The sequence below is a fragment of the Passer domesticus genome, chromosome 5, assembly GCF_036417665.1.
Source record: "Passer domesticus isolate bPasDom1 chromosome 5, bPasDom1.hap1, whole genome shotgun sequence".
Taxonomy (NCBI): domain Eukaryota; kingdom Metazoa; phylum Chordata; class Aves; order Passeriformes; family Passeridae; genus Passer; species Passer domesticus.
Genome location: NC_087478.1, coordinates 830,962 through 844,981, shown reverse-complemented (window position 1 = coordinate 844,981; position 14,020 = coordinate 830,962). Strand labels below are relative to the sequence as shown.

At 45.6% G+C, this 14,020-nt stretch overlaps 1 protein-coding gene across 2 annotated transcripts in view; it reads left to right on the top strand.

Moving 5' to 3' along the window:
- EXOC4 (exocyst complex component 4) overlaps window positions 1–14,020 on the top strand; it is a 326,179-nt gene that overhangs the window by 150,243 nt on the left and 161,916 nt on the right. For both annotated transcript variants that reach the window (XM_064421658.1, XM_064421659.1), the window contains exon 10: window positions 12,952–13,048. In XM_064421658.1, the coding sequence (XP_064277728.1) occupies window positions 12,952–13,048 (97 nt within the window). The remainder of the gene's footprint in view (window positions 1–12,951; window positions 13,049–14,020) is intronic.

Sequence of the window (14,020 nt, the reverse complement as noted above, 5' to 3'; positions counted from 1 at the left end):
TTCTTCCCTGCAGTCTCCGAGTTCAGTGGTAGCAAAGCCAGGCAGCTCCTCCAGTGCCTTGGAAGGTTTGTCCTTCATTCCCAGGAGAGTTTTCCACCTCCATCCCTGGTGATTCCATGGGGGATGTGTCCTGCTGTGTTCTGGGAATGGGGAGCAACCTCCTGCCAGCAGAATGTTGGGAATGTTGGGGGTTTTATCCCCTACTGATGCCTTGAGAACCTGACCCAGGACAGAGGCTGGGCAGAGCTCCAGAATAAAGCAGGGATTGATGGAAAGGATCTCCTCCATGGATGCACCTTGGGCAGCACCAGAGCCCAGCCAGGGCTGCACCCAAGATGAACCCAAATGGTCCCAAAATAAACCCAAGATGAACCCAAATGGCCCCAAAATGAACCCAGGATGAACCCAAATGGCCCCAAAATGCACCCAAGATGAACCCAAATGGTCCCAAAATAAACCCAAGATGAACCCAAATGGTCCCAAAATGAACCCAAGATGAACCCAAATGGCCCCAAAATGAACCCAGGATGAACCCAAATGGCCCCAAAATGCACCCAAGATGAACCCAAATGGTCCCAAAATGCACCCAGGATGAACCCAAATGGTCCCAAAATGAACCCAAAATGAACCCAAATGGCCCCAAAATGAACCCAGGATGAACCCAAATGGTCCCAAAATAAACCCAAGATGAACCCAAATGGTCCCAAAATGCACGAGCGCTGCCGGGGTCTCTCCCTGGGCTCAGCTCTGCTCCATGTGCACATTGCAGTTCAGTGTCCAACCCCAGTGCAGCCCCTGCACTCCCATCCTTGTTTTTCTCTCTCAGCCCACGGGGTTTGTGCTCCTGGGCTGGCATTGGGATCATTTGTCCTTGGTGCCCAGCTCAGCAGGAATTGTTTTGTCTCCCTGCTCTGTGCACAGAGCTCACCATCCCATAATATGAAGCTCAGACTTACACACTAAAGCAGCTCAGAATGTGAAAAATAGAAAATCTAAAACCTGAGGCATCACTACAACCAAAATTCCAGCTGTAATCCCAGGTTGACAGACAAGGAATTCAGCACTTAATGTGGCTCCTTTGCAGAGCATGGCATTATTTTAATGCCATAAACCTATTTTATATCAGCCTAAATTCATTCTCTGAGCACCGTCTTGTTCACAGCTTTATTTTGATTCCTCCTAATATTTCATCTGGATATTTTCTTGCAAATGGAGAAAGATCTTCACTCCAGCAGCTGGCTGGGGGTGAGAGGTCCAGAGGAGGCCCCTGAGCTGCTCCAGGGCTGGAGCCCCTCTGCTCTGGAGAGCTGGGAATGTTCCCTGGAGAAGGGAAGGCTCCAGGGAGAGCTTCCAGCACATTCCAGGGGCTCCAGGAGAGCTGCAGAGGGACTGGGGACAAGGGACAGGAGCCAGGGAATGGCTGCCAGTGCCAGAGGGCAGCCATGGATGGGATCTTGGCCATGAGGAATTGCTGGCTGGGCTGGAATTGCCAGAGCAGCTGGGGCTGCCCCTGGATCTGTGGATCCCTTCCAGCTCAGGATATTCTGATTATCAGTGATTCTCTGATTCCTCAGTGCCCATGAGCACCTTGCAGCGGGGTTTGATACAAACTCAGAACTGGGGAGGAGCTGGGAACCTTCAGCTCTGCAGCTTCTGCTGTGTTGTGGGAGTTTTTATTCCCAAATGTTGCCCCAAACAGCCCATCCTTTTCTCCTGTGTCACGTTTGTTTGCTTTCCCCAGCTTTGAGTGGCCCTTGTGAAGGAAGAGTTCTTGGAATCCTCCCTCTCTCCAATCCCACCTCTCCTATTTCTGATTTTTCTCGATGCACTGAGGTGTTCAGAGTGAGTTTGTGGCTGTTTGAAGCTGGAGGGTGAGGAGCAGAGCACGGGGGAATGTCGAGATTTTCGGTGGGTCTCAGGTCTTCAAGGAGACAAGAGCAGTTGCTGACTGTTATAAAGTTGTTTTTTGCATAATACAGTCTTGAAGGCAAAAAGTTTGAGGTATTAAAGTCCATACAAAAACTTTCTGGCATAAAGTCCTGAGCAAAGTCAGCAACAGCTGCTCCCTGGTGTAGAGTCTGATGTTCCCAGCAGAAGCAGCAGCCACTATCTCTTTTTCTTTTTTTCTTTTTCTTTTTCTTTTTCTTTTTCTTTTTCTTTTTCTTTTTCTTTTTCTTTTTCTTTTTCTTTTTCTTTTTCTTTTTCTTTTTCTTTTTCTTTTTCTTTTTCTTTTTCTTCTTCTTTTTCTTCTTCTTCTTCTTCTTCTTCTTCTTCTTCTTTTTCTTCATCTTCCATATTCTTTCTTCTTCCTTCTCTTTCTCCTTTTTCTTCTTCTTCTTCTTCTTCTTCTTCTTCTTCTTCTTCTTCTTCTTCTTCTTTTTCTTCATCTTCCATATTCTTTCTTCTTCCTTCTCTTTCTCCTTTTTCTTCTCCTTCTTCTTCTTCTTCTTCTTCTTCTTCTTCTTCTTCTTCTTCTTCTTCTTCTTCTTCTTCTTCTTCTTCTTCTTCTTCATCTGCTGCTTCTGCTTCTCCTTTGTCTTCTTCTTAATCTTCTTCTTTTTCTTTGTCTTCTTCTTCATCTTCTTCTTTGTATTCTTTGTCATCTTCTTATTCTTTGTGTTCTTCTTCTTCATTGTCTTCATCTTCTCCTTCTTCATCTTCTTCATCTTTGGCTTCTTCTTCTTTTTCTTCATCTCTCTTGCACCCCATTACAGGGGCATTTTATTCATAAATCATCCAATCACTAAAACCACAACTCTAAAACATTCTTTCTTCACCAATCCCAGCTCAATTTCTAATGTATTAAAGTAGTGTCAGTTCTTACACAAAACCTACACTTACAATATTATCTTATTTTATCTAGAAACGCCAGCAAAGTTCTGCTTTGTTTTTGTTATGACTGGAATTAAGTTAAGTTTAAACCAGGCTTTAGGGTCTCTTACTTGCTATGCAGTCTCTTAAGGCACTTAAGATATATTTCTATTTACTTAAAACTCACACTTCTATTTCATGTCTGTGTGGATTAATGTATTTCAGCTTCTCTAAAAGGCTTTGACTTTAAGCCCTGCATTTCTGTGACTTCCCTCTGGTTTAAAGGATTTTCAGGCTGCAGCCACAGCTCAGCTTGGACAGCCTGGAATGTGCTCCGAGGTGTTGGAATAACTTTGCGTTGGGTATTTCTCTCCCTTCTTTTAAAAACATCTGCTTGATGTCAAATTGACTTTTTGCTTTTGCCATTTCTGGTTGCCCTGTACCAGTGGGTGCTCCTGCTTCCTGCAGCCAAACATGAGAGCACAGATTTCCTTTAATTTTGGAGTTTTAAGATCAAGATTCCAGATTTTCAGACTTTACCAACTGCTCAGTTCCTGTAGTTGGAAGCTGCTGAATCAGCAGAAACCCCAAATGATTTAAATTAATTAATTTTTCTGGTGAAGCTGAAACATTCAAGTTTGAATTCTCTAGCTTTTAACTAAGCTGAAGCTTTTAAGTGAATTTAAAAATAAGGAAATTTGTAATAATTGGGGTTTTTTTTCCCCACATGTATTTCCTGAGCTTTTCATAAATTGATAGAATGATTTGGGTTGGTTGAAAAAGGATCTTAGAGGTGATCCAGTGCCACCCCTGCCATGGGCAGGGACCCCTTCCACTATTCCAGGGTGCTCCAATGTGGCTTTGGACACTCCCAGGGATGAGGCAGCTTCTCTGCACAACCTTTTCCAATTTTCTTATCCTTCATGCCTGTGCAGCAGGAGCAAAAATTAAAAAGGAAACAAAAATACAGAAATCAATTAAGGGTTTTTTTATAAAACCAAGTTATTGGTTGTTATGTAGGGGAAATGTCAAATTCCCTGGTGATAGAAATGTACAGAAACATATGGAAAAGGCTGGCCAGCCTTCTCCCTGGAATTTGTGATATTGGAAACATCCTGATCCTGACGCAGTGGCTGCTGTGAAATGGTGTTTTATTAAATCACCAGGTTATTCTGTGCCACCAGTGGCTTTGATTAACACTGAATTAGGGTCATATCCTACAATAACAGCGTTTCTAAATCCCCGGCCGCGTTTGAAAGAGTTGTGATTAAAATTCTGGCTGTTTTCCTGCAATTCCTGATGTCTCTGAGGGCCGAGTCCCCTCCTCTTTATTGGCATTTGAGTTTGGTTGCAGCCCCTGGGGTTTGGTGCCAATATCAGCGACAATCTCAGGGGGAGCAACTCTGCATGAAAATGCAAGAAATAAAAGCTGTAACAAAATTAACACAGAGCCCAGGAATTGCCAGGGAGCCACAATGGGGGCTGCTTCCTCAAGTCTTAATTCATCTTTGATTGAATTCCAAAGGCCAGACAAAGCAAGGGGGATGAGGAGGTGGGGAAAGCCATCTGAAGGAGATTATGGATGAACAGGTTGAAGGATGCTGCCTGACAGCTCCCACTCCTGCCCGTGCATCCTGTGCCCAATCCACTGCCATTCCCAGGGGGAAAAGCTGCCTTATTCCTGGGGATCATTGTGCACACTGCTGGAAAATTAATTCATTCCCAGCCGCGGAGGTGCAGATGAGGAGTCAGGAGGTTCCTTTGTTGGTGGGAATTTATGGAGGTATCACGGTGTGGAATCACCCAGGAGGATTTATTCTGCCTTGTTTTACCTGGCAGGTTTGTAACGTGCTCAAGACTTGTCAAAAGAGGGTGAATTTATCTTCATTAAAAGAGATTCCTTCATTAATACATGGAAAACAAGCCCATGACAGATTTCCTGGGGGCTGCTGGATCCCAGCTGTGTGCCAGCCTCAAAACCCTCTCTTTTACCACCATGGTGAAAACCTGAAGCATTTTTAGACCTCATGGTTGGACTCGATGATCACAGAGATCTTTTCCAACCTTAATAATTCCATCATTCCGTGTCTGCTTCTTCCAGAAGATTGTACAACATTTTATTTGTCACCTGGACAAGGCCTGCAGGGACAGGAGCCAGGGAATGGCTGCCACTGCCATGGATGGGCTCTTGGAAGTGAGGAATTGCTGGCTGGGCTGGAATTGCCAGAGCAGCTGGGGCTGCCCCTGCATCCCTGGAATGTCCAAGGAAGGATTGGAGCAGCCTGGGACAGTGGGAATTTGTCCCTGCCCATTGAAACTGGACAATCCTTAATGTCCCTTCCAACCCAAATCATTTTATCCTTCTGTAATTCCAGCCAATTCCTTTGTCTAAAATGTCCTGGAGCATCTAAATCTTAAAACAAAACAAAAAAAAAAGTGAAACAGGGATTTTAGAGTTAAACAGCTTGTAAGAAAATAAACCAGCAAATGACACTGTGTCAGGAAATATCTTACTTTATTTCACTTGCTTTTTGTTACCTCACGATGGGTTGGGTTTTTTTTCCTTTCTGACATTAAAACTGAATAGAAAACATGTCAGGGATATAAAAAATTCAGGTAGGAGCCATTTGCTGCTACAGGAGATAAGATAAAGGAAGAAAGCTCTGAGTAGAGAACAGTGGAAAAGTGGATGCAGGGTGTGAGTAATCACAGCTCATTAGCTCCAGTGCTTTTTCCAGCTCGGGATAAGGAATTCTGCTGCAGCCACGCTTTGGAACAGCTCAGATTTGTACACGGGGAGTTTTAGGCAAACCAACAAAATCCTAAATATGCAAGTTGACAAATCCATTAATCAAAGTGCCTGCTGCTCAGTCGTGTGGCCTGAGGGAGAGGAGGAAAAAAAATAAAAAAAAAAAAGGAATCACAACAAGAAAAAGAGGAGAAATATGCATTTTAAACAATTTCTGTAGCTGGAAGGAGACTTTACATATGTGGCTGACACGGTGATCAAATGATAAAGGAGCCTCAAATTGAACCCCAACCTTTTGTGCAGGCTGTGAAAGCCGAGGCACGGCGCCGTTTCTCAAGGCAGATGGAGTGTGAGCAACTAATAAATCAGGTTTTGAAACATTAAAGAGCAACTTATTTAAATGCATATGGTGTTGGATCTCAGACAAGGCGGGATAGGGGAGCAGGGAGGGATTGGGAACATCAGCACAGCAATGTGGCAGAGCAGGGCTAGGGGGCTGCATCCAAATCAGGCACCAAATCCTGGGATGTGCCACAGGAACATGCTGGGAGAAGCTGTTTCAGGCAGGGATTTTGGAGTTGTTGGTCAGTTTGGGACATTGTTCTGTGTTTAATGGGCAGCTGAAGTCAAAGCATGAATTTAAAACAGTGAATAAAACGCTAGCGCCTTTTTTGTGACATTTCTCAGAACTGCTTTGCCAGGGGAAAGTTGGAGCCACAATCTCAATTTCCCTTTTGGGGAACTGAAATGCAGAAACCTGATCAGGGTCAGAGAGGCCACATCAGTTCCATGGCTGGAATCCAGATCTGCCTCTCCTGCTCTGGGAAATCACTTTTCCCTCAGGTTTGCAGCAGGTTTGAGTTTGATCTGCAAACCTGGACAAGAATTCCAGCTCTGCTCAGAATCCCTGAGTGGTTTGGGTGGGAAGGGACCTCAGAGTCCATCCAGAGCCACCCCTGCCAGGGCAGGGACACCTCCCCTGTCCCAGGCTGCTCCAACCCTTCCTTGGGCACTGCAGGGATCAGGGGCAGCCCCAGCTGCTCTGGCAATTCCAGCCCAGCCAGCAATTCCTCATGGCCAACATCCCATCCATGGCTGCCCTCTGGCACTGGCAGCCATTCCCTGGCTCCTGTCCCTTGTCCCCAGTCCCTCTGCAGCTCTCCTGGAGCTCCTGCAGGCCTGGAATGTGCTGGAAGCTCTCCCTGGAGCCTTCCCTTCTCCAGGGAACATTCCCAGCTCTCCCAGCCTGACATTGGATCCATCTCCTCTCCAGGACATTCATGGACCCAGGGGCTTCACCGGGAATCTCAGGAAACCATGAAGGGTCTCCCTTCCCTTTCCCCTCTCTTTTCCATCCCCATTTTCCACAAAAATCCCTCGGGATGGATTCTGAGTGTCCCAAATCCCAGAATCCCAGAGCAGTTTGGGTGGGAAGGGACCTCAGAGCTCATTCCAGGGACACCTCCCCTGTCCCAGGCTGCTCCAACCCTTCCTTGGGCACTGCAGGGATCAGGGGCAGCCCCAGCTGCTCTGGCAATTCCAGCCCAGCCAGCAATTCCTCATGGCCAAGATCCCATCCATGGCTGCCCTCTGGCACTGGCAGCCATTCCCTGGCTCCTGTCCCTTGTCCCCAGTCCCTCTGCAGCTCTCCTGGAGCCCCTGGAATGTGCTGGAAGCTCTCCCTGGATCCTTCCCTTCTCCAGGGAACATTCCCAGTGCTCCCAGCCTGGCTCCAGCCCTTGGAGCATCTTATCCCAATCCCTTTCCACTCCTTCATTCCCATTTTTATACCTGTAAAGGATTTGTGAAGGTTCAGCCCTCAGACTTTACTTGATTTGACCATCCCTTAATTTCTGCCCAACATTTTTAATGTTTCACTGAAAGATTTGAGGTTGGAACCTCCCACTGTGGGGACCATCACCCCAAACACTGTTTTTGGGAGAACAGCTGGGAATTTATCACTGATGGAAACACTGAAGTGGGATGAGCTTCAGGGTGAGCTTAATTTCCAGAGTGAGTGGAGAGAGGTCAGCAGGGAGTGCTGTGGCTTCAGGTTGTGCCAGTCTGGTGTCCCCTGTGTCCCTTTCAGGCTGGTGACAAGGCACCGGGAGCTGGAGCAGCTCTTGGAGTCACTCAATCATCTCCCAGCGCCCTTCCAGCCCCAGGTCTGACAGCAGCCAGTGCTTTACAGGTAGTTACCACCTAATTCCCAGCAATTTCAGCCCTTCTGGAGTTCCATCCTCGCTCTGATCTCTGTTGATTTTGGGAAAATACGGGTGCCTGTGTGTTTTTAACCATAATTTCCTTATTCTCGATGGTCTGATGTATAAATTCGCACTTGGCGTGATTAAAAGAAGAGCGGGTGATTAAGAGAAGCAAACAAGAAATGCAATCTTTCCTCTGTCAGAAACCTCTGCTAAATTGCTTCTCCCCTCCAGCAAGGAAGTAATCAAGTGTTGGCTGGAGCTTATTCTTGTCTATCCTGATAAGGTGGATTTTTTTATCTGGTGCATCTCAGTTCCCTCATTGCTATTCCAGGAGGGGGAATGGGAGCCCCACTGCTGGTCAGAGCAGGGGTCACTCACTGCCAGTTTGGGGCTGGAGAGGGGAGAGGGAACAGAAATCATCATTACAGAAGAACAGATGGGAAAATGTGTCTGAAATAACCCCCAAAATGCCACTGGAAGTGCCCAAGGTGAGGTTGGATGGAGCTCTGGGCACCCTGGTCCAGTGGGAGGGGTCCCTGCCCATGGCAGGGGTGGCACTGGATGGATTTTAAGGTCCTTTCCCACCCAAACCATCCTGGGATTCTCTGAAAGGAATGAACTTTGAGGATTCAAGACATGCAAAAGAATTTGAGAGATGATAAATTGTATTTGGTTCCATGTGAAAATAATTGAAATGTGTGAGTGCCAGTGCAGTGAATCTCTGCTGAGAATCAGTGCAGGAGAAACAGAACCTGGTGTTCCTGTCCTGAGTGCCATGGAGCCAGCCTGGGAGAGCTGGGAATGTTCCCTGGAGAAGGGAAGGCTCCAGGGAGAGCTTCCAGCACATTGCAGGGGCTCCAGGAGAGCTGCAGAGGGACTGGGGACAAGGGACAGGAGCCAGGGAATGGCTGCCAGTGCCAGAGGGCAGCCATGGGTGGGATCTTGGCCATGAGGAATTGCTGGCTGGGCTGGAATTGCCAGAGCAGCTGGGGCTGCCCCTGATCCCTGCAGTGCCCAAGGAAGGATTGGAGCAGCCTGGGACAGGGGAGGTGTCCCTGCCATGGCAGGGCTGGCTCTGGATGATCTTTAAGGTCCCTTCCCACCAGAACCATCCCGAGATTCCCTGGCATTTTCTGTAAACGTGGAAGATTTCCATGCAAACATTTAAATTTGAACGTACCAGGCAGAAAGGAAGACTAAAGCTCTCCTAATGTTTGTTCTGACTTTCAGCACCTGCAGAGATTCCTGCTCATCTCCTTTTTCATGTTGATGCCTGACATTTTAGGCTCCATTTCAGACACACCAAGCTCTGTCACTAATGGCCCTGTCTCTGTCACCACTTGCAGTGACATTCAGGTGGGCACACTTCATTGCCAGCACAGCAGGAGGGTGTCATTAACTCCCTGACAAATTTCACTTCATCTCCAAGTTTTCCTTATTTTTCCTTTGTTCCTCATAATTTATTACCAGGCAGATTAAACCAGCAAACTTCGCTCCTGAGAGGAAACTGCTACAACAGTGATGCTTCCAGGGAGATGGGAAAGTTTGGGATATTTTTTTGACACATCAGCAGTGCAGAATTTGCCAGCTCAGCTCTGGTTTGGCAGGCTCCAAATTGGATCTCTTATTAATCTCTTACTGGATCTCTTGGTCATTGATAAGGAGAGGAAAAAAAAGGCATTATTTCCACTCCTCATGGAATTATGGAATGGTTTGGGTGGGAAGGGACCTTAAATCCCATCCAGTGCCACCCCTGTCATGGCAGGGACACCTCCCAGTGTCCCAAAATGTCCAGCCTGGCCTTGGGCACTGCAGGGATGCAGGGGCAGCCCCAGCTGCTCTGGCAATTCCAGCCCAGCCAGGAATTCCTCGTTCCCGAAATCCCACCCCACTCTCCCTTTCCAGGGAATTCCCTCCATTCCCAGCTCTCCCAGCCTGGGATTGGATCTATCTCCACCCTGATTCCACTCTAGAAAGGAATTTGGGATCCAGGGGTTTCACTGGGAATCTCAGGACTCCATGAAGGGTCTCCCTTCCCTTTTCCATCCCCAAGTTCCATAAAAATCCCTTGGGATGGATTCTGTGTCCCAAATCCCAGAATCCCAGAGCAGTTTGGGTGGGAAGGGACCTTCAACCCCATCCCATTCCAACCCCACCATCCCAGGCTGCTCCAGCCCCAGTGTCCAGCCTGGCCTTGGGCACTGCAGGGATCAGGGGCAGCCCCAGCTGCTCTGGCAATTCCAGCCCAGCCAGCAATTCCTCATGGCCAACATCCCATCCATGGCTGCCCTCTGGCACTGGCAGCCATTCCCTGGCTCCTGTCCCTTGTCCCCAGTCCCTCTGCAGCTCTCCTGGAGCCCCTGCAATGTGCTGGAAGCTCTCCCTGGATCCTTCCCTTCTCCAGGGAACATTCCCAGCTCTCCCAGGCTGGCTCCAGGCCTGGAGCAGCTCCAAGGATTCCTCTGGGCTCTCTCCCACAGGTCAGGGACCTTCTGCAGCTTGGCCCATGGGAGGTGTCCCTGCCCATGCAGGGATGGAACTGGCTGATCTTTAAGGTCCCTTCCCACCCAGACCATTCTGGGTTTCTCTGCTCCCTGTTTTCCCCAGAGCTGCCAGTTCTGGGTTGTTTGGATGAACATTCCCTGCAGGAGATGCTCTTGGTGGAATCAGTCGGGATGAAGGAATATTCCTGGCGTATTTTATGGAGGTGTTGGTGGCTCTCCAGCACGGGGAATTGGCTGCAGTGGAGGAATCATGGCTGGTCCATGCAATTAACACATTTCTGACCTTGATACCATCAGAGGAATCCCCTGTGGAGATCTCCAATTCACAGGGAAAGGAATCCTTCACTCTCCAGGATTTTCCATAACAAAACTCCAGTGCTTAGAGCAGTGGAGGTGGGAGAGCAATGGCATTAAAGTTGCACTGCTGTGTAGTTGGGATGTCCAAAACATGACCAGGAACAAAATTTCCACCTCAGCATCTTTTTTTGGGGGTAAAATATTTAAATACAAGCAAAGTCCCTCTCCCCTGTCGCCTGCACCTACCTGCAGAGCACCCACGATTATTACTGGAAGGCTGAGAGCCAAGGAGATGTAAAAGCACATTTTTCTCTCGGTGCCAGGGTTCTGTTCTCCCCAAATCCATCATCATCTGGCCCAGCAGATCAGACAGATTGTTTTATTCCTCGCCGTGGAGTTCGTCCCAGTCAATAATATCGATTAGCGCAGGGTGACTTGATGGAACAAGAATAACACCCCTCTCTTAATTGGAGCCTGCATCTCCTCATCCCTGCCTCAGCAGCTCATGCTTGGCTGCCTCCTTCAATAATTCTGCTCAGACACAGAGCCCACTGGAAATTGCAGGATCTGACATTAACAGGGGAAGTGAATAATTTTCTTTTCCTTGAACTCAACGCCTCTTTTCTTCCCCGATTAAACTGCCACGTTTGTGAGAGTTCACTCTTTAAGCTGCCAGCTGAAATCCCTGCTTTTTTATTTTTTTAAATTTTTTTTAGAGCTGTCTCTTTCTAAATACCATCAGGAAAGTTTCAAAAACTCTTGTCTTCAGTTGCTTTGTGCTTCCCAAGTCCATATGTTGGGTAGGATTTACGGAGAAGCTCTCTGTGCTCAGGGTTCATTCGAGGAGCTGAGTCAGCTCTGGAAATGTTGTGACTGCAGACTTCCATTTTCCCAGGATTTCCAGTTCCATGGGGAATTCAGAGCTGGAAGTTTTACTCTCATATCTTTGAATCTATGGGAATTCTTGTAGGAAACACTCCTGAGCTAGAGGGATTATTTAGGGTGTGAAATGCTGGTGTTGGTGACCTGCTCAGTCCTTGCACGTTGCTGCAGAAGGGTCAAATAAATTCAGTCACCAAGGAGCTTTTTCTGTAGATTGATTGTTCTAAAGCACTTCAAATTCCCTTGGAAAAGAAGGTTGGAGTCACTTCCTCATCAGCTGTGTTGCTCTTTCCCATTTGGAGAAATCCTTTTTGTTGGAGGCAGAGGAGATGTCAGGGTCAAAACCTTCAGTGAGCTCCTAAAGTAGTTTTGATTTGAAATCTTTGTCATTTCCCTGCCTCTAAAGCTGTCCCAATAACGTGATTGGTTTCTGTATTTATTATTTATTATCAATCTTTAAGGAGATTTCACATGGAAAGGGCTTGATAATACCTGGGATATTCAAACTTCGCCCAAGTTCCTTTTTGGGGAGGCTCTGGAATGGAATTCCCAGAGGAGCTGGGGCTGCCCCTGGATCCCTGGAAGTCCAAGGCCAGGTTGGATTGGGCTTGGAGCCTCCTGGGAGAGGGGAAGGTGTCCCCATGGGATTGGAGCTGGATGGGCTTTGAGGTGCCTTCCAACCCAAACCACTCCATGATGAATTGTTTATTTGTGGGGTGTCTGGCCTGTTGTCCTAAAAATGTTTTCTTCAGGAATGGTTCCATGTGGACTTTGTTGCTGACAGGACATGCAGAGCTTTAAGGAAATTGATATTTTCCCTCCCCTCTCTCTTCTCCCCCAATATCCAAGTTTAAGGTGCCAGGAGCTGCCTCTGGAAGTAATTTTGGAGTGACACAGTGACACTGGTTAGGTTTTATTGCCACTCCAAACCCTGGAGCCTGTGGCGTGTAAAAGATGTTCCCTGGGTTGTGTTTTGCTGCCAAATTCTGCAAATTTATTTTTCCTGCAGCTTAGAGAGCGTTTGTACCCAGGTGGAACTCGGAGAAGGGAAAGTTCCAGGCAGGAATGACAAGAGCCAGTAATGCTAAATAAAATAAATGGGTTAAAATGTCACTGGCAGCCACAGCAAGGCTGGAACTGTGCCATCCCCAGGCAGGGGAAGCAGGAAAATTCTGGGAATTGCTGTGCTCCAAATCTTTTCCAGTCTCTGTGGGCTTCAAAACACACCTGAGCCACGTGGATTTGTTGGGTTTTTTGCCAAAATGTCCCAATTCCTCTGGAATGAGGAGCCAAAGTCACCTCCAACAGCACCTGCACTGTTCCCTGCGCCCTGGGAGGGCACAGAGAGCAGAGCCTGGCGCTAATTACTGATCTTTCACCGGGAAATAGGCATTTAATTCCTGTTTAATTATCGCTTGCTAAATGTTTAATTATCACTTAGTCGCTGAAAATCGCGGGATGTCGAGATCTGTTAGACAACTTGTGCCACCTTGTTTTCCAGGAGGACCAGATGATAACTTAATTGAAGGTGGTGGCTCCAAGTTTGTGTGCAAACCAGGAGCCAGGAACATCACCGTCATCTTTCACCCCCTGCTCAGGTAAAATCTGCCTTTCTGCACATTTCTACAACTTAGGATAAGCAGAATTAAACCTTGGATTTGTGGGGATGTTGGGTAAATTCCAGTTCTGAGATCCCACAGCAACGGGGTTGCTCTGAGGTTGTTGATGTTGAGAAGTTGTTGCGTGTAAAAAAAATTAAATTTTCTAAAATATTTAAAGGTTTAATATTAAATATTTAAAATGAATTCATTAATTTTATTATTATTTTCTAAAATATTTAAATATGTAATTATTAATTATTTGAATAATTTATCAATATTCAATATTTGATAATGAATATTGATATAGTAACATACTATATATATTATATATAATATATATTATAATTATATATTATTAATAGATTAACATAAGAATATATTAAAGTGTATTATAATAGGTATCATATTATATCTAATATATATTATACATAATATTTATCTATTTTATGTCTATTATATATAATATATATTATATATTATCTATAATGTATGATAATATAATATATATTATATTATATCTTATGTGTTATATATTATATATTACATATTATTTATTTTATGTTATATTATATATTATCTATTATATTATATAGTAATATTGTAATTATATCTTACTATTATATAGTAAGATATAATATTTAATATTTAATTCTAAACTATGTAAGTATTTAATATCTAAATATTTAAAATATGTATTTAAAGAAAAATATTTTTTTCTTTAAATATTTTTAATCTTCAAATCTTTTTCAAACTGAACTGTGATGTCAGGTGGGATTTCCTGTCTGGGTGACCCGGTGTCATTTATTGACCTAAGCTGGGGGAGGTTTATTTGCAACCTGCCACAAATTGTTTCTTATTAAAAAGAATGTGCTTATTAAATTTTATTTAACAATATTATTAATTGTGCTTATTAAAAAGTCAGAGGACCAGCAAGGTGAGTTCATTGATAAACCACTGTGGGCTGGGGAC